Source organism: Dipodomys ordii, unplaced genomic scaffold (assembly GCF_000151885.1).
Source record: "Dipodomys ordii isolate 6190 unplaced genomic scaffold, Dord_2.0 Scaffold1, whole genome shotgun sequence".
Lineage (NCBI taxonomy): Eukaryota > Metazoa > Chordata > Mammalia > Rodentia > Heteromyidae > Dipodomys > Dipodomys ordii.
This window is the reverse complement of record NW_012267217.1, coordinates 38,009,107-38,028,852: the sequence shown is the minus strand read 5'-3', so window position 1 is coordinate 38,028,852 and position 19,746 is coordinate 38,009,107. Positions and strand designations below refer to the sequence as shown.

Genomic DNA, 19,746 nt, shown 5'->3' with positions numbered 1-19,746 from the left:
AGACCCCGAGTTCAAGCCCAAGCCCAGCTCTCTCTCTCTCACACACACACGCAGTATGTATCCCGGCCAGATTCGTCATTTTCCCTATTTTAATCATTCTGTGTTCCTTGTTTTTACGTTAGTGGTTCAATCCCATCTTCACTAGTCCACGCTGCTACGTTTTTCCATTAGATAAAGGACAGTCTTCTCTCCTGGTTCTCCTCAGCCCTATATAAGACGCTACCTTTCATGTCACATGAGCAAAGTGTGAGGAAAAAAAAAATCTATTCTCATTTTTTACCCTCCAAAGATAGCAGTTAGAGAAACCAACGGACACTAAGATTGCCACAAGACCAAGACATTAGTTCAGCAGGCTTCGCAGCCTTTGCGACCACCCGCAGATTCAGTTAACACTTCCTGCCCTCTTCCCCGGAAACGGAAAAAGGAAAGCGGCGGAACCCCCCCTTTGAGGGATTTGTTTCCTTCAAATTTACCCGTTGAGTGAGTCGCAAGGACCGGCGCCGACTGGCCTGTAGAACCGTCCCTCTCATCCTGCAAGGCTTCCCATTGGTCCGCTCGGGCTCCGCCCCCTGAGCAGGGCGGGAGATTCTGTGAGTAGTGCGCGGCCTCCTAAGCTCGAGCAGAGCTTTGCGGGCTTTCGGTTTGTGTCCGCGGCGGCCTGGTTTAGGAGAACTCGGCCACTGACGTTCCGGCCGGAGCTGCCTTCCCGGCCACCGGCCGCGGCTCAGCAGGGCGGCAGGAACCGCGCTCTCGGGAGACCTAAGCTCTGGGGACCCCTGCTTCTCAGTGTTGCCGTAGCTCCGGACTTGCGAGGTGAGTCCTGGCGGGCCCGGCCCTGCGCTCAAGCCGGGGTTCCCGCGAGTCGGAGGACTTGGCTGGACCTTCGGCCGGGGAGGGCCTCCTGGTGCCTCCCTCCTTGCCTGCCCTTTGCTGGCCCCGAGTGGCGAGCAGCCGGCTAACTGGACGGCAGAGGGAGGCGTGCGGCCGGAGTCCGTCAGGAAGTGAAGGGGTGAAGAGCTGGGTCTGGGAAGACCGTTTGTCCATCTGTCTAACGGGGCTAGGCCTGGTGGGCTAGCGACGCCCGGGAGCAACCTGGCTGCCTCCCGCTGGTAAGAGAAGGGTAAGTAAGGATCTGTACGGAAAGTGGAGTGCTCTGTGAGAAGGTAGGATCCACGTGCCAACACTGCCTCTGGGGCTAGAACTTGCCTGGACGTTCCAGACGGGTCCTGTCAATCCCACCCTTGATCGGGGACACTGCTTGATTCTAAAATGTTGATACAACGGTTATCTTTCGGTAAGGCTTTTTACATGAAGGGTGCTGAAACATTGCTTTGCATGTTAAAGTTGAAATCCTAATAGAACCATTACGCTGGTTAAATTGCAGTCTCAGGATAAACAGCTTGACCCTAAGTACTGTTTTGTAATGGCTTGAGTGTTAAATGGACGTCACTCATCACTTAGCACTTTCTCCATTAGATGCATGAAATGCAGAGATGTGTTTGGTTATGTTGAAAAGTGAAAAATACCAATACGAAGGAACATTTAGTGAACACATTGTCAGGCACATGTCATTTTGTTGCTGCTTGAACGGGGTCTTGCTATGGTAGTCCAGGCTGGCCTCAACTTTGGTGTCGTCTTGACTCAGCCCCCTGATTACTGGAATTACACGCATGTATCACCACACCGGCTACACAGTCTTATTTAATCTTCATGACTTTGGACAAAGCCACACAGCTGTGCCGTTGAGATTAGAACCCAAGTTTATCTGATATTACTATTGGTGCTTAACCACTAATCTATACTGCCATTCTTTTTAACAATTGCATTTTTAAACATTGTATTTGCATCCAGAGGAAAAAGTAGTTTACTATGTATTTAACTACTTAAAAGAAATTAACAGCGGGTCTCCAGTGGATCAGTTAGCTACTCAGGAGGCTGATATCTGAGGATGGGGGTTTGAAGCCAGCCCAGGCAGGAAAGTTCTTGACTCATCTCCAATTAATCACCAGAAAACAGAAAGTGGCCCTGTGACCCAAAGTGGTAGAGTGCTAGCCTTAAGTGGAAAAAGCTCAGGGATAGTGCCCAGGCCCTGAGTTCCAGACTGACTGAAAAAAAGAAACTGACCTATAAACACCTATGGTATTATTTTGAAAGGTCATAGGTGTTCATGATGTATATTTGCATTGTGTAATTGTTAGTGCTTTTTCAGGACCTTTGGAAAAGAAAGTTTTCTGATGACATTTCTTCAATTGTGTTTTTTGTTTGTACCGCATAGTTAAGTGCCTTAAATCTAAAAAAGGATGTTGTGTAATTGCATTCAGCTATAAACAAGAACTGAGTTAGGCCGCCTCTGCCAAGGCAATTAATATGCTTCAGGAAAACTACTTGGGAGGCTGAGATCCTGAGGACTGTGAGTCAAGGTCAGCTTGGGCAAAAGAGTCCAAAGACCCCCATCTCAACTGAAAGTAAGTGGGTTTGGTGATGGGTGCCTATCCTAGCCACAATAGGGATTGAAAAACCAGAGGATTGCTATCTAGATCTATGACCTGTCAGAAATTGAGACCTTACTGCAAAAATTATATACACAGACAAAAGGCTGAAGGTCTGCCTGGCTCAGCAGTAGAATTCCTGTCTAGCAAGAAAAGACCCAAGTTCAAGTCCTGAGGCCAGCCTGGACTACCATAGCAAGACCCCGTTCACACACACACGCACACACACACACACACACACACAATCAGGCCTGGAAACACACACACACACACACACACACACAATCAGGCCTGGAAACACACACACACACAATCAGGCCTGGTGGCATATACCTTAATACTAGCACTTGAGAGACTGAGGCATATACCTTAATACTAGCACTTGAGAGACTGAGGCAGGAGAATCTCTAGTTCCTGGGAAAACTGGGCTATGTAATGACACCGTCTAAATAAAATAAAATATCTTAGGGAAGTTGCCCCAATACAATATTCGTTTGCCTACAGTATTTGCTTTTAAATATTTTCCTGAAGATCCATCCCCAAGAACCTCCAAGCCTTTGCCAATAAGAATTATTTGACTGACCTTTTTTGATTTACCACAAAGCTCAGGGCCAAAGTGCTGTGTAAAACTTTGTTTTTTTGCTTTTCTGAAATGCTTTCCCTGATCAAACTCTATTAATATTTATTTTGTTTACCATTGGTTTTATTTCATTTGTTCATTGTTACTAATTCAGATCCTTTGCAGAACATATCAATATGTAAATAAAACATTCAATCTGGCAACTTTTAAAGTATGCCTGATAGACCAGCTGTTTAATCTGATAATGTGAAATTTAGGAGAACAACAGAAGTCTTTGTATATTTGAAATTCTGAGATGTGGGAAAACAAATAGATAATATTTTGAATACTTTCTAGAGGCCAAAACAAGCAATTAAAATAACAGATTTTTATCACATGGTAGAAAAGGTATGCTTTGTAATAGACTGATTAGGAATTTAGCTGAAGCTGAGTTTCAACTCTAAAGTGAAAGTGCGTGTACTTGCGCACACACACACACATTTTATATATATACATATATATAGAGAGAGAGAGCGAGAGAGAGCAAGCAAGCACGCGCAAGCTTTTTTGGTAGTTTGTGGAGATAAGAATCTTACAGATTTTTCTGCTTAGTCTTGCTTCAAGCTATGATCCTTAGATCTCAGACTCCTGGGTAGCTAGGATTACAGGCATGAGCCACTGGTACCAGGCTAATTGTGTGAGTTTTGTTAAATACTGTTTAACATCAGTTTACTTATGTGAAAATTGGGAAGTTATACATACACACACGTACTCAAGTACACACATACTTGAAAGACTAAGGATGTACTGGTGGGTGGAGATGTGTCTAATATAGTACTTAATATATGACCATCACAAAACCTGTTTTTAAATATAAACAGATTATTACATTTGTTTTATACAAATATCATGAAAGTGCATTAAACTTTTTCTCAAATATATATAGATTCCTCATGATAGAAAGCAATATTGTGACTAGAAAAATGGTCCAAGGACATGTTTTACTTTGGTGGTTATATAAATTGTGGATGAAGTGGTAGAATTCTGTCTAGCAAGCACAATACTCTTGAGTTCAAACCTCAGTACTGCAAATAACAATAGCAAATTATGGCTGGTGGGTTCATTTTCTTTATATAACTCATGGAGTTATACAGATTAACTTAGAATGCATGTAAAGTACTTAAAACTATGTATAGAACATAGTAACTGATTAAGTCTTCTCTCAATGTCCCCTTGCTCAGTCTGGATCTTCTCAGTTTCAGGGTTCTCTGGCCAAAATGGTAATGGTCATTTTTGTCCTTTACTATGCCTTCATAGCAGCTTTGTGGCGCTATCACCTTTATAACAAAATAAAATGATTATTATTTTTCTTTTTGGTCAGTCATGGGGGCTGAAGTTTGAGCCTGGGCACTGTCCCTCAGCTCTCTTCAGCTCAAGGCTAGTGCACTACCACTAGAGCCACAGCGCCACTTCCGGCTTTTTCTGCTTATGTGGTGCTGAGGAATCAAACCCAGGGCCTCATGCATGCAAGGCAAGCACTCTACCACTGAGCCACCTTCCCAGCCCCCCCCTTTTTTTTTTGTCAGTCATGGGGGCTGAACTCTGGGCCTGGGCGCTGTCCCTCAGCTCTTCAGCTCAAAGCTAGTGCTCTATCACTTGAACCACAGCGCCACTGCCAGCTTTTTCTGCTTAGGTGGTGTTGAGGAATTGAACCCAGGGCCACATGCATGCAAGGCATGCACTCAACCACTGAGCCATCTTCCCAGCCCATAAAATTAAGTTAAAAAAAAAAAAAACCTCCTGAACTTCTTGATTTTACTCTGTTGTTTTGTTTTTCATATTTATTGACCCTGACAGTTCTTTTTCCAATTACAGGTGACTGAATTTTCCAGCTACAGAATGCATAGCACCTTAAAAGGTAATGAAACTGAAAGGAGTCATTTAAGTGTAACTGTTGTCAAATATTTTTTTTGTCAGTTTATCTGCATGCAAGTAACTTAGGAGAGACATTTGGTAGTTTTGTTACAAGAAAAGGCAAAATCAGGATTTATAAGAGAGAATGAGACAAGAATTCAGCAGAAACAGTGAATCTTAGCATTTCTTGGGGTAAACTGATTAAATAGCTGTAGTTTTAGGCCATTAACATAACAAATATAAGCAGATTTTGTCAGAATAAGGGTCAAGATTGTTGGAGGGGTTACCGTTATTAAGGTTTTTTGCACTCAGAAATTTGCATTTTGAATTGAAACCTCATTGTGCAACTATTCAAAAAATATTTCTAAAATAAATTAAATATAAAAATATGTTGTCAGGGGGATTGGAAGGTAGCTCAGTGGTAGAGTGCTTGCCTTGCATGCATGAGGCCCTGGGTTTGATTCCTCAGCACCACATAAACAGAAAAAGCCGAAAGTGCACTGTGGCTCAAGTGGTAGAATGCTAGCTTTGAGCTGATGAGCTGAGGGACAGTGCTCAGGCCCAGAGTTTATCCCACGACCGACCCCCCCCCCAAAAAAAAAAAAGTTGTTAGAATAGACAGAACTGATCAAGCTTTTGCTTGTCTAATTCTGAAATTTAATCAGTGAGAAACTGATGTAGTGTTGTATAGATTCATATTTACTATTTGGTTACCATGATGCCTATAAAGCCACAATTGTAATTGCAAAATATTTGACAAGCATGCACTAAAAGTAAAGGAAGGTCTTGAAAATTATCTGAGATAATAAAAGTATACCCAGTAAGCTATATCTTTTCTTTTTCTTTCTTTTCTTTCTTTTTTTTTTGGTCGGTTGTGGGGTTTGAACTCTGGGCTTAGGCGCTGTCTCTGCACACTTCAGCTCAAGGCAAGCACTCTACCACATGAGCCACAGAGCCACTTCCAGTTTTCTAGTGGTTAATTGGAGATAAGGGTCTCGTGGCCTTTCCTGCCTGGACTGGCTTTGAACCATGATCCTCAGAGCTCAGCCTCCTGAGTAGCTAGGATTATAGGCATGAACCACCGGTGCCCGGCTTCTTTTTTTTTTTTTGCCAGTCCTGGGGCTTGAATTCAGGGCGTGGGCACTGTCCCTAAGCTTCTTTTGCTCAAGGCTAGAACTCTACCAGTTGAGTCACAGCACCACTCTTGTCTTTTTCTGTGTATGTGGTACTCAGGAATTGAACCCAGGGCTTCATGCATGCTGTACAAGTACTCCCACTAAGCCACATTCCCAGCTCCTAAACTATATCTTTTTAGTGAACAAATACTAAAAGTACTCAATCATTTGAGTATCGCTTTTCTAAACTTTCATGTTAATCACCCCATTTCTGTTAGTGTAGTTGTTAGACAGATTTGAACCTTCTTTAACTGCACAATGTTTTCCTGAGATAGTATATTAGTTACTTGATTGGATTTGACTCTCAAATTGCATACCTCTCTCCTCCCCATACCCTGTTTTTAGAGAAAGAATTGAGTTGCTTACAATAAACAATATACTAATACAATAATGTATAATGCATCTCCTACTTTAAAATGTTATGTAAATAATATCAGCTATTCATGGCTCATGCCTGTAATCCTAGCTGATATCAATCAGGAAGCTGAGATCTGTGAGGATCACAGTTCAAAGCCATCCCTGATTAGGAAAGTTTGTGAGACCTTTATGGTCAAATAATCATCAAATGGCCATGTGGCTCAAAGTGTAGAACACCAGATATGAGTGAAGAATTGAGCTAAGGGACCACACTCAGGCCCTGAGATCAAGCTCCAGTATTAACATATAAACACAAAAAAAAAGTTAAATGAATATATGTGTTTATTTTATGACTGATTAATTTATGTGGTGATTGGTATGGATTCTTTATCACATTTATTACTTTCTTTTAGGTTGGCCATGATGAGTAAAGTGGAGTTAAAGGAAGATCAGATGCTGGAGGTTCAATTTGTGGGCGATGATGATGTTCTTAATCATATTCTTGACAGAGAAGGAGGTACTAAGAGATTGTACAGTTGAAGAGATATTTATGAATTCTTTCATTTTAGAAAACTTTATAATACTTTATTTTGAAAATACAGTACGAAGTAGTTAATATAGAAAGGCTAAATAAAAGCTGGTTTTTAGTTTTGCTTCTTTCAATTTTTTATTGAAACCTTTATCAAAAATGAAATGCTCAATAGTAGTAATAAACAACTATTTCTCATTGTGATTCCAAATAATGTAATTTTGAACCACTCATACTTTCAAGATGATGTGTTTTAATTTATTTATGTAAATTGTAGGAAAAAAGAGTGATCAGTACTTTTAGTCAAAGAGAAAACACTGACTTACTTTCCAGCTTAAAATAACATACCCAGGTGCTGATGGCTCATGCCTAGAATCCTAGCTCCTCCGGAGACTGAGATCAGAGGATCCGTGTTTGAAGCCAACCCTGGGCAGGAAAGTCCTTGAGACTCTTATCTCTAATTAACCACCAGAAAATGAGAAGTTGCACTGTGGCCCAAAGTGGTGGAGTGCTAGCTTTGAGAGAAAAAGCTCAAGGACAGTGCCCAGGCCCTGAGTTCAAGCCCCATGACTGACAAAACAACAGCCTTCTATTCAATTCTTTATCAAGAATTTATATTGGCCATGTTAATTCTTTTACTGTTCTTATAGGAGCTAAAGTAAAAAAGGAGAAAACGCAGCTTTTGGTTAACCCCAAGAAAATAATAAAGAAGCCAGAATGTGAACTGGAGGAAGGTGACCAGGAAGTCTTAAAGGATCAGAACTATGTGGAAGTTTTGGGAAGAAATGTTCAAGGTATTTGATGGTGTGGGTCATGGGGGTCACACAAGCAAAACATTTCCTTCAAGTTTTTCTCCACCATTTTTTGTTACTTTTGTTTGTTTTTAGACAAATAATCCTTAATTTTTTTATTTTTCTACCTTCTAGAGTTGTTGGGATTACAGATGTGTGTCATCACATCCAGCTGTGATATTTGTATTTTTAACCTACTGAAAATATATTCTCCAAGTTATTTTATTATTACCTTGACTTTGTGCAGGAGCAGTTAGCAAAAACATTCTTGGAAATAGTGTTATTCCAAACTAGGCAGATTTTTGTTGTGGTTTTGTTTTTGTTACTGTTGATATTATTATTTTTTCTTTCTTTTTTTTTGTTTTTTTGGTCGGTTGTGGGGCTTGAACTCTGGGCTCGGGCGCTGTCCCTGAGCTCTTCAGCTCAAGGCAAGCACCGCTTGAGCCACAGAGCCACTTCCGGTTTTCTAGTGGTTTATTTATTGGAGATAAGAATCTCATGGACTTTCCTGCCCTGGCTGGCTTTGAACCTCGATCCTCAGATCTCAGCCTCTTGAGTACCTAGGATTACAAGCATGAGCCACCTGGCTTATTTTTTTTTTAAGTGGTTGTACAAAGGAATTTTAGTTCACCAAGTCAGTTTATGAGTACAATGCATGTTGATCACTGTCACCCTTCCCAACATTCTCCTCCATCTTGTTTTGTTGTTTTTGAAACAAAATACAGCCCCAGCTAGCCTTTAAAAACCTTCCTGCTGGGTTATAGGCATATAGCACTATGAGCTGTGTTGGCTTTTTTGTCTTTGTTTTTACACTTAAATAAAATTTCTTCCAGATTATACTTTAGAAATACTTTAAGACTTTAATTTTAGACTTACATTATATTTTAGGTTGGTCTGGGTACAAAGACATAGGCCTACTCCAATTTGCTCTAAAAAATAAAAATCAAGAAAACAAATCAGTATTGTTGATATATTGAAGCTGGGATGATATAAAAAAACAAAAAACAGAAGGACTTAGCCAGACATAATGGTGCATCACTGTCATCACTGCTGCTTTGGGAGGCTGAGGCAAGAGGATTCTTGTCCAGGGCTAGTCTAACTAATATAGTAGGAAGCTATATCAAAAGGAATCAAAAGGAAACAAAACACCAGAAATCCTGAGGGACATGGATTTCCTGGTCTTCCTTCCTTTACTGTGCATCTGTTCTCTTCTGTTAGTGCCATCTATCTTCCTCATATATGTTCCTGATGGTCTCATTCGTAACCCATAAGTGACTCTCATAGCTACTCTTTGATCTGTCATTTAAGCCATAAGTCTTACTAAGTTTCAGTTCCCAGTTTTAAATGGTCTGTTTTTTTAATTTCCCCATTCTAGATTCTCAAAAGTAGATTTAGATTAAGTTCAGGGCAATAGACTAGTACTCTCCATTAGGCTTTTAGGGGGCAGGGTAGAAACTCCTAACTAAACTATTGACCTTTTTAGTACATATTCTGAATAGAACTTTGTATTCTTAACTGTTTATGCTAGCCCTAAGAAGAGATTGAAGACTATTCAATGAAACAAACTTTGTTTTTTTATTTTTTTGGGTCCGGTCGTGGGGCCTGAACTCTGGGCCTGGGTGCTGTCCCTCAGCTCTTCAGCTCAAGGTTAGCACTCTACCACTTAAGCCACAACACCACTTCCGGCTTTTTTCTTTTTGCTTATGTGGTGCTGAGGAATTGAACCCAGGACCTCATGCATGCAAGGCAAGTGCTCTACCACTGAGCCACCTTCCCAGCCCAAACTTTGTTTTTTTAAAAACTAAAAAAAAGAAAAAAATTGTAACAACACATTCTTCTAACATTTTCCATACAACAGCATACACAGCAAATAAGGTGCATTGGCCCTAAGACAGTTGCTTTGAGGCCCTAATTCCCTCTTCGCTTCAGGCACTGATTGGCAACCTCAGCCCAGGGAAAATCAGTAAAACCCTGGACACATGAATACCATATCTTATTTCTGTATACTGGCCTTATTTTTGTCATTATCCCCTATGTTTCTTAGCCTTTTTTCTTTATTGATTCATGGTCTTAATATATAGTTCAGGCTGGCTTCCTCACTCTCCAGTCCTGGAATAATAGATTTGTGCTAGCTTTTTAATTTATCTATTTTATGCCAGTGCTCGGGCTTTAACTCAAGGAATGGGTGCTGTCCTTCAGCTTTTTTGTTCACAGCTAACACTCTTCCACTTGAGCTATAGTTCTACTTCTACCTTTCTGGTGCTTAATTGGAGGTAAGAGTCTTATATTCTGTAATACATTGAGGTGCACACCATAATTCTCAGGTATTAGCCTCCTAAGTAGCTAAGATTACAGGCTTCCATCATTGGGTCATTGGTATCTGGCTTCATTCCCAGTTTTTTTTTGTTGTTGTTGTTGATCATGGGGCTTGAACTCAGTCTAAGCAACCGTTCTTGAGCTTACAAAAGGCTAGCATGATACTACTTTTGAGCCACAGCTTCACTTCCAGTTTTCTGGTGGTTAATTGGAGATAAGAGTCTCATTGACTTTCTTACCCCAGCTAGCATTACAGGTATAAGCCAGCAGTGCCCAGCTCATTCCCAGCTTTTTAACCTTGTTTTGTTTATCATCCCTTAATTAACCTTTTGTAGGCTTTTTCTACTAATAACGCTGATGAAATTTTAACACTACATATATGCTGTATATCTTGTATACTATGACTTTTTTGAGGGCCATAGATCATTGATTGTAATACTAAAAGTTTTTTTTCCATACTTCTGTCCTGCCAAGAATCAAATTTTATTTTTTTGCCAGTCCTAGGCTTGAATTCTTGGCCTGAGCACTGTCGCTGGGTTCCTTTTTCTTAAGGCTAGCATTCTACCACTTGAGCTGCAACACCATTCCGGTTTTTCTGTGATTAATTGGAGATAAGAGTCTTGTGGACTTTCCTACCAGTGTTGGCTTTTTTTTTTTTTTTTTCAATGTTGGCTTTGAACCAGCCTCTGAGTAACTAGGATTACAGACGTGAGCCACTGGTGCCTGGAAAAAAACAATTTTTATTCTGTTAAGAATACCTACTTGCCAGGCGCCGATAGCTCACACCTGTAACCCTAGCTACTCAGGAGGCTGAGATCTGAGGATCATGGTTCAAAGCCAGCCCTGGCAGGAAAGACTGAGACTCCTATCTCCAATAAACCACCAGAAAACCGGAAGTGGCACTGTAGCTCAAGTGGTGGAGCGCTCACTTTGAGCTGAAGAGCTGAGGGACAGCGCTCAGGCGCAGAGTTCAAGCCCCATGACGGACAAGACAAAAAAAAAAATCTACTATTGGCCTGGGAATGTGGTTTAGTGGTAGAGTGCTTGCTGAGCATGTATGAAGCCCTGGGTTTGAGTCCTTAGTGTCATATAAACGGAAAAAACTAGAAGTGGTGCTGTTGCTCAGGTGGTAGAGTGCTAGCCTTGAGCAAAAGAAGCTCAGGGACAGTGCCCAGGCCCTGAGTTCAAGCCCAGGACTGGAAAAAAAAAAATACCAGTACTGGGCACTGGTGGCTCATGCCTGTAATTTTAGGTACTCAGAGATACGTGGATAATGGCTCAAAGCCAGAGTGGGCAGAAAAGTCTTTATCTCCAATTAACTAGAAGAAGCCAGAAATCCAGCTGTGGCTCAAGTGGTAGAGTTCAAGCTCTAGTGTAAGCACACACACACAAAATAAACTTGTTAGTTAGGATGTTGTATACACCCAAACAATGTGAACCTTTTTTTTTTTTTTTTTGGGTTCGGTTGTGGGGCCTGAACTCTGTGCCTGGGTGCTGTCCCTCAGCTCTTCAGCTCAAGGCTAGCGCTCTATCACTTGAGCCACAGCGCCACTTCCGGCTTTTTTCTTTTTGCTTATGTGGTTCTGAGGAATCGAACCCAGGGCCTCAGGCATGCAAGGCAAGTGCTCTACCACTGAGCCGCCTTCCCAGCCCCTGGTTTATAATTTTTAATCATAATATATCTTGAAGATTTAGTTTTATTTCCAAGTTTTTTAAAATATTCTTTTTTTTTCTCCTCATATGAGGGATTGAGGTCGTTATTTTGAAAAGTGTTTTAATTTGGAAACAAGATATTTATTATTTTTCTTAAAATTTTTTGTAGTAATACTTAGACACTATATTGACAATGAACTATATAGCTTGTGGGTGCAGACAGAGGAAAAACTGAGAGAAGGAAAGGCTGACATTGTCCAAAAAGAAATGTAATCTTTACCTCAATTATGTAACTAACCCCTCTGTATATCACCTTTATTTGTTTTTGTTTTTGTTTTTTTTTGAGTCCGGTCGTGGGGCCTGAATTCTGAGCCTGGGCGCTGTCCCTCAGCTCTTCAGCTCAAGGCTAGCGCTCTACCACTTGAGCTGCAGTGCCACTTCCGGCTTTTTTCTTTTTGCTTATGTGGTGTTGAGGAATCAAACCCAGGGCGTCAGGCATGCACTCTACCCCTGAGCCACCTTCCCAGCGCTGTACATCACTTTTATAACAATTTTTAAAAAAATTTTTTTGGTGGGACTGGAACTTGAACTCAGGGCATTGTACTTGCCAGGAAGGTATTATACTCCTGAGCCAAATCTCTAGTTCCTAAATTAATTTTCAGGTAACATATCCCTTGTAAGTGAGAGGGGACAAAACAGTGAAAATACTTCCAGCCAAGCACATGCTGGTGGTGTGCCTTCGAATCTCCAGAACTGTATATGAACAATCCTTTTATTTGTGTTTTTCTAGTAACAAAACAAATGAAGAACATCTTTCCATTATTCATCCTTTTGCTTTGTGTTGAAGTGTAACCTATAGGTCCCATTTACCTGGACTTACTTGGCTTAATTCTCATAATTTATTAATCCATCTGATCTGGAGGGGAAAAAAAATCATTGTGTCTGTTTTTTGTGTGCTAAGATTTGTATAAACAGGGCTGGGAAGGTGGCTTAGTGGTAGAGTGCTTGCCATGCATGCATGAGACCCTGGGTTCAATTCTTCAACACCACATAAACAGAAAAAGCTGGAAGTGGGTGCTCTGGCTTAAGTGGTAGAGCGCTAGCTTTGAGTTGAAGAGCTCTGGGACAGTGCCCAGGTCCAGAGTTCAGCCTCATGACTGACCAAAAAAAAAAAAAAAGATTTGTATAAACAGGATTAGTCAATTTTCTATTATGTATTTTAAAATAGTTTATATATAAATACGTACTTTTAATCTGTTAGGCAATATAGTGAGGGTAGAAATTTAAGTTTAGTCAAACATTTGTATGTGTGTGTGTATGTATGTATGTATGTTCACTTTTCCCCTTTCCTTAAGTACATCTTGCATTTTCTTTTTCAGAATCCTGGAAAAATGGTTCTGCTGCAGATGGTGGGAATAAAGTTTACTCTTTTCAGAATAGAAAACCTCCTGAAAAGATGGCTAAATTAGGTGTGTTGCTTTTCTAGTATCTGCACTGATTATGCCACTTACTCATGATTACCATGCATTGTATTCTCTAAAAGAAAGATTAAATGTTCCCTAAGATTTAGGGAGGGCTGGGAAGGTGGCTCAGTGGTAGAGCGCTTGCCTGGCATGCCTGAGACCCTGGGTTCGATTCCTCAGCACCACATAAGCAGAAAAAAGCCGGAAGTGGCGCTGTGGCTCAAGTGGTAGAGCGCTAGCCTTGAGCTGAAGAGCTCTGGGACAGTGCCCAGGCCCAGAGTTCAGGCCCACAACCGGATCCAAAAAAAAAAAAAGATTTAGGGAGTGAGGTATTTGCTTAACAAAATAAAAAGGTGCCATTTAAAAGTTGCATTAAACACTCTTAAGTTTACTACATTTTATTTTGTGTTCAGATATTTTGTGTTCAGATGTCTTCTGTTCTGAGCTGGAGTATAAGCTTCTCATTGTAGGAATCCATTCTTTGTTTTTCTTTTATTCTTCTGACAGTATGTAAACTTAGTTATTAATAAAGTTTTGTGAAATGAGTGACTGAGTTTCTAAAGTTTTATACACTGTATAAAAATGTACTGTTTGTATTATAGCAAGGTTAAGAAGGGCTTTGGGGCCAACAAAATGACTTTAACCTGCTCAAATGTAACTATATCTTTTCTATACCTTTTTCTTTTTCCTTTTTTTCCTGCCAGTCCTGGTGCTTGAACTTAGGGTCTGGGCCCTGTCCTTGTGCTTTTTTGCTTTAGGCTAGCACTCTACCACTTGAGCCACAGCTCTACTTCCAGCTTTTTTGGTGATTAATTGGAGATCAGCCTCAGAGACTTTCCTGTCCTGTGCCTTCAAACCTGTCTTCAGATTTCAGCTTCCTAAGTAGCTAGGATTCCAATTGTGAGCCACTGGCACCTAGCTACCCCCTTTTTTGTAAAGAGAAAAAAAACTGCAATTATTTAAGTATTGTGTACCTTTGTTCTCAGCAAGCAGTGTCCCAATATGAGTGTTAACTTGGAAAATATAAACCTGTTTCTTCACTTAGGCACCTCATTTCTTTCATAGTGTGAATGTGTAATAAGAATCGTTGACGCGTTATACGCGTTACGTATAATAAGAATCTTCTGATGCTTAAACAAAGAAATTGCCATCTGTTTAACACACCATATTGTTGTCTTCATTACCTACTTTTATTGAAGAATTTTAGACCCAAAATAAGAAGACTACAATATGGACTTTGGGCTTGCTAGACACTACCACTTGAGCTGCACCCAGACCTTTCTGCTTTAGTTGTTTTAGAGTCTTGTGTTTTTGCCCAAGCTGTAGATGATCCTATTAACAAATTCTGTGCATCTAGGTTAACCAGTATGTGCCGGCATGCCCAACTATTGGTTGAAGTGAGCGTCTCATTAACATTTTGCCTGGGCTGGTCTTGAACCCATTCTTTAACTTGCTAGGATTGTAAGTTTTAGCCACTGCACCAACAATTAAAGTGTATTTTAACTATGCAGTTTCTACTTTGTGTTTTGTTTCATTTTTGTGCCAGTCCTTGGCTTGAACTTGGCCTGGGCACTATCTCTGAACTTTTGTGCTCAAGGCTAGCTCTCTACCACTTTTAGCCCTAGCTCCTCTGGCCTTTTATGGTAGTTAATTGGAGATTAAAAAAAAAACAATCCCATGGACTCTCTTGCCTGGCCTGGCTTTGAATTGTGATCCTCAGAACTCAGCCTCCTGAGTAACTAGGATTATAGTCATGAGCCACTGGTGCTCAGCTCTACTTGGTTTTAGACTTTACTTTCTGGTCCTTCTATAATTTCTGGCCCTTATTATTCACCAGTTATAATTTTCCTCCAGTATATATGATAAAATGTGTAAGGAATATAATTTGTTGACAGAGGAAAATATGATAATTAGAGAAAATAGTCTTGTTGAAGTTATTTGTATTTTGTTTCTTGAGCAATTTGTTCATAATTGGAACCTAAAAGATGCTGTTGGAGGACGACTAAATGGTAAAAGTAGTACTCAGTGTGGCTCGACTTATTTATTTTTTTGGTCAATTTGCTAGTTTTCTGTTTTTATCTTTTTTTTTTTTTTTTTTTGCTTATGTGGTGCTGAGGAATTGAACCCAGGGCCTCAGGCATGCATGGCAAGCGCTCTACCACTGAGCCATCTCCCCAGCCCCCTAGTTTTCTGTTTTTTAAGAACTTATATAAGTGAAATAAAGCTGCTTCCCATCATAACTGTTTTTGTTTATTAAGGAACTTACTATATTTTTTGGTCTGTTTACAGCTTCAGAACTCGCAAAAACCCCAAGAAAAAGTGTTTCATTAAGTCTGAAGAATGAGTCTGAAATTATGATAAACATTCCTCAAAGTAGCAAGGGTAAGATTTTACTGCAATTCTTTGAAAAAAAATTCATAACTGCTTCATATGAGATTATGTTACTTTTATCTTCTCATCTGAGTATATTTTCATCTGTTCTGGAAATTTATTCAACAAAATGTTGCTGAAAAGTAGTTGGATTATTAGCTAATATTCTAACCTGTCTATACTCATATTTACCAGTCAATGAAGAAGAAAAATTTCTGAGCTAACTAAAGTTAGTTGATAGGGCTATCTAGAAATAGTCATTGAGGCCACTGTCATTAGCTTGAGTTAGTTGCTCATGGGAGATTTGACTTTGACATATACTATGAAATAAGAGGGGATTTAGAAGTTGTATGAATTACGTAACTGATTTTTGTTGTTGTTATGTCTTTCTTTTTTTGGTCTATGTACAGGGGGTTCAACTAATGACGTTTCTCTCATATTAGTCAAGGTCATAACACTTGAACCATACCCCTAACTCTTTTTGCTGCAGTTTGTTTTTCAGATAGGGAACTCAGTTTTTGCCCATCTCAGACTTGGACCACAATCCTTCTATATTTTAACTCCAGAGTAGCTGGAAAAATACCATACAAGCTTGTCTTTTAATTTTTTTCTTTCTATACTGGGGTTTGGACTCAAGACCTTGTAGTTGGTAAGCTGGTGTTCTAGCCTGTTTTTTGCTTGTTATTTACTCAATACTAATGCCTAAGTTATGATACACCTACTTTAGTCTTCCCCTACTTATTGGAGTCCAAGGCTTGCAGCACCTCATCCAGACTCCCTCTGTAGAGAGGGAAGAGGGAACTTGGAACTTTCATCCTCTCAATGTCAGCCTTCCAGGCATACTATTGCACCCCTCTGCATGTTGGGAAGGCATCTCACTGACTTCTGCCCTGGCTGACCTCTAATCACAGTCCTCTGGGGACTTGAGAACTCAGGACCAGAATGGTCTCCCTTAGCTTTTTCTTCTTTCTTTCTTTCTTTCTTCTTCTTTTTTTTTTTTTTTTTTTTTGTTGATTGTGGGGGCTGAACTCTAGGCCTGGACGCTGTCCCTCAGCTCTTCAGCTCAAAGCTAGTACCCTACCACTTGAGCCACAGCGCCACTTCCGGCTTTTTTCTGCTTATGTGGTGCTGAGGAATCGAACCCAGGACCTCATGCATTCGAGGCAAGCCCTCTACCACTGAGCCAACTTCCCAGCCCCTCCTTGAGCCTTTTCACTTAAGGCTACCACTTGAGCCACAGTTCCACATCCAGCTTTTTGGAGAGTAACTAGAATGTAAGAGTCCCATGGATTTTCTTATCCTGGCTTGTTTTGAACAGCAATTCTTAAATCTCAGCCTCCTGAATAGCTAAGATTAAAGGCATGTTCCACCAATGTGTGGTAAAACTTGTGTTTTGAGAAAAGGTTTTGCTTACCATTTACGAGTGCGGGCTATCCTAAATAAGTGAGATTGTAATCATGCACCACTGGTGTCCCATCCCAGCCCTACCTAAAGAGTTTACATTCTAATAATCAAAAAGAAAAAAATAGTTCCATTTTTTTCTTGTCAGAATGCTGTAAGGATGCAGAAAATAGCTATTACTAATAGGAGTAGACATGAAATACTGATAATTTAGCCTCTAGTGGAGATAGTTAATCAAGAACTCAAGTACATGAAATAAGGTTCTGTGCAGAAACTACAACTTCGCTTTAAATGAAATTAGACTGTAATTTAAAAGATGAAATATTTGTAGTAAATATGACTTCTTGTTTCAGAGTATTCTACATCAGACAAAGTTCAGCAGAAGGTAAGAAATTGCCTAAAAACAAGCAAAAACTTTAGTCCTATGAATTAGACATGATGAAAATAGCCATCTTATCTCTTAGTTTATGTAATATTTTATAATTTATACATGTTTACCAGTTATATCCCTGACTTACAGGTAAAGAATTTGAGGTTTAGAAAGGTGAAGTGACTCCCATAATTTTACCTAACTTAGAAGGATTAAAGACGAAAGTGAGCCAGTTCTTTAGTTAAAGATTAGATTTTTTTTTCTTATATGTCACAAATATCTCTGGGTATTTTTAACTTAGTATAGTTGGTCTGGGAAATTTATGAGTTTTGTTACACTTTTAAGTAAAATGTATTTATTTGTTAGCCAGTCTTAGAGCTTGAACTTTGGGCCTACGCTCTGTCTGTGAGCTTCTTTGTGCTCAAGGCTAGTGCTCTACCACTTGAGCCTCAGTGCCACTTTGGCTTTTTCCGAGTAGCGTCTCATGACTTTATTGCCTGGGCTGACTTCATATCTCAGCATCTCCTGAGTAGCTAGGATTATAGGCATGAACCACCAGTGCCTGGCTCTAGTTTTGTTTGTTTTAAAGAGTATAGTGTTAGTTGTTTGTTTGTTTTAGGTCATGGGGCTTGAACTCTGGGCTTGGGCACTGTCCCTGTGCTCTTCAGCTCAAGGCCAGCACTCTACTGCTTGAGGCACAGTGCCACTTCCAATTTTCTAGTGGTTAATTGGAGATAAGAGGTTCATGGACTTTCCTGCCTGGGCTAGCTTTGAACCATGATCCTCAGCTCTCAGTCTCCTGAATAGCTAGGATTACAGGCGTGAGCCACTGGCACCCAGCTTTGTTTTTTGTTTTTAAGAATTGCCCCATTAAGGCTGGGAAGGTGGGTCAGTGGTAGAGTGCTTGCCTTGCATGCATGAGGCCCTGGGTTCAATTCCTCAGCACCACCTAAGCAAAAAGAAAAAACCCGGAAGTGGCTCTGTGGCTCAAGTGATAGAGCACTAGCCTTGAGCTGAAGAGCTGAGGGACAGCGCCCAGGCCCAGAGTTCAGGCCCCACGACCAGACCCAAAAAACAAAGAATTGCCCCATTAAGTTAATTACTCGATCCTTTTATTATTTATATTTGGAAACTAAGTTCATTGAGATAGATAATTTCAAGGTAGCTAACATAACTTGGCAGTTACTTCCTTCCTTTTGTGTTAGTGATTTTATTTTTCACTCTGCCTTGTCAAGTGTTCTTGCCTAGATTAGAGCAAGCCCAGATGGTCAGGAGGCATCCCCAGCATTGGATATGTCAGTGATATATTCAGGCCTTATTTATGAGTATGGATTCTGACATGTTTGGGCTTAGCTAAGGAAAACCCTTAGGTAAGAAGTTAAGTATTGACTTTCAAGACTTTGATTTTAGCCTTATCAATAATGCACTATTTAGACAAGTATAGGTATAAAAATTAGACATGCCTTTAATAACCCATTTTTTCTTTGTTGTGTCTCATATGTTGTATCACTGTTAAAGAATTATTATAATCCAAGCAGGACTTGAGATATATTAGAACATTATTTTTCATGTTGTCTGATCAATCATGTCTTCAATTAGATCATGCCAACTCCTCAGGAGAAGATTTTTTAAAAATTCATTGATAACAGCTATCTGCCACCATAAGAGACATCACCATGACAGGGTCTTAGTGTGCTGATTTAGAAAAGGCAGGTCAAGAGAGAGTATGTGTAGGACTTAATCAGAGCTTAAGTGGTCTAACCATTTGACTGGATAAGTAGCTAAACCTCAACCTCTTTAAGTGGTGTTTCTTTCAAGATGGAGAGGTGGTTGATTTTGTACAAAGTTGGGGACATGATATTTTCCAGTTGGTGGTCACAGAAAAGATGATTAAAGTACAACTTGATGAAGATGTATTTCATCTTATCCTGATGATAAGATGAACAAACTGTTTACCTTAGAGTATATGGTTTTGTCCTTGTGGGAAAAGAGTTGGCTCAAATGAACATACTGTAAATGTACAAAGTTGGCAGAAATTTCCAGCAGCAATCAAGGAAGTAGTATTTTGAAGGCAAAAATTTATTTTGATATGTTTATTCTGAATTTGCAAACTTGATAATTAAGCTATGTAGATGTATATCTCAAATCTTTATTTTAAAATCAGTTTAGTAGGACATACCTATATTCTGAAGAAGCAGGCACTGGTAGCTCACACCTGTATTCCTATCTACTCCTATCTACTGAGATTTGTGGGTCACATTTCATTTTTTTTTTTTTTGGGTCTGGTCGTGGGGCCTGAACTCTGGGCCTGGGCGCTGTCCCTCAGCTCTTCAGCTCAAGGCTAGCACTCTACCACTTG

General features: G+C 40.1%; 1 protein-coding gene across 1 annotated transcript in view; it reads left to right on the top strand.

Moving 5' to 3' along the window:
* The first annotated feature begins 620 nt into the window (after nucleotides 1–620).
* Orc2 (origin recognition complex, subunit 2) overlaps nucleotides 621–19,746 on the top strand; it is a 54,800-nt gene continuing 35,674 nt past the window's right edge. The window contains exons 1-8 of the mRNA XM_013014254.1: nucleotides 621–813; nucleotides 4,924–4,966; nucleotides 6,908–7,011; nucleotides 7,674–7,817; nucleotides 13,163–13,252; nucleotides 15,536–15,628; nucleotides 17,371–17,402; nucleotides 19,552–19,636. Of these exons, the coding sequence (XP_012869708.1) occupies nucleotides 6,915–7,011; nucleotides 7,674–7,817; nucleotides 13,163–13,252; nucleotides 15,536–15,628; nucleotides 17,371–17,402; nucleotides 19,552–19,636 (541 nt within the window). The 5' untranslated portion in view covers nucleotides 621–813; nucleotides 4,924–4,966; nucleotides 6,908–6,914. The remainder of the gene's footprint in view (nucleotides 814–4,923; nucleotides 4,967–6,907; nucleotides 7,012–7,673; nucleotides 7,818–13,162; nucleotides 13,253–15,535; nucleotides 15,629–17,370; nucleotides 17,403–19,551; nucleotides 19,637–19,746) is intronic.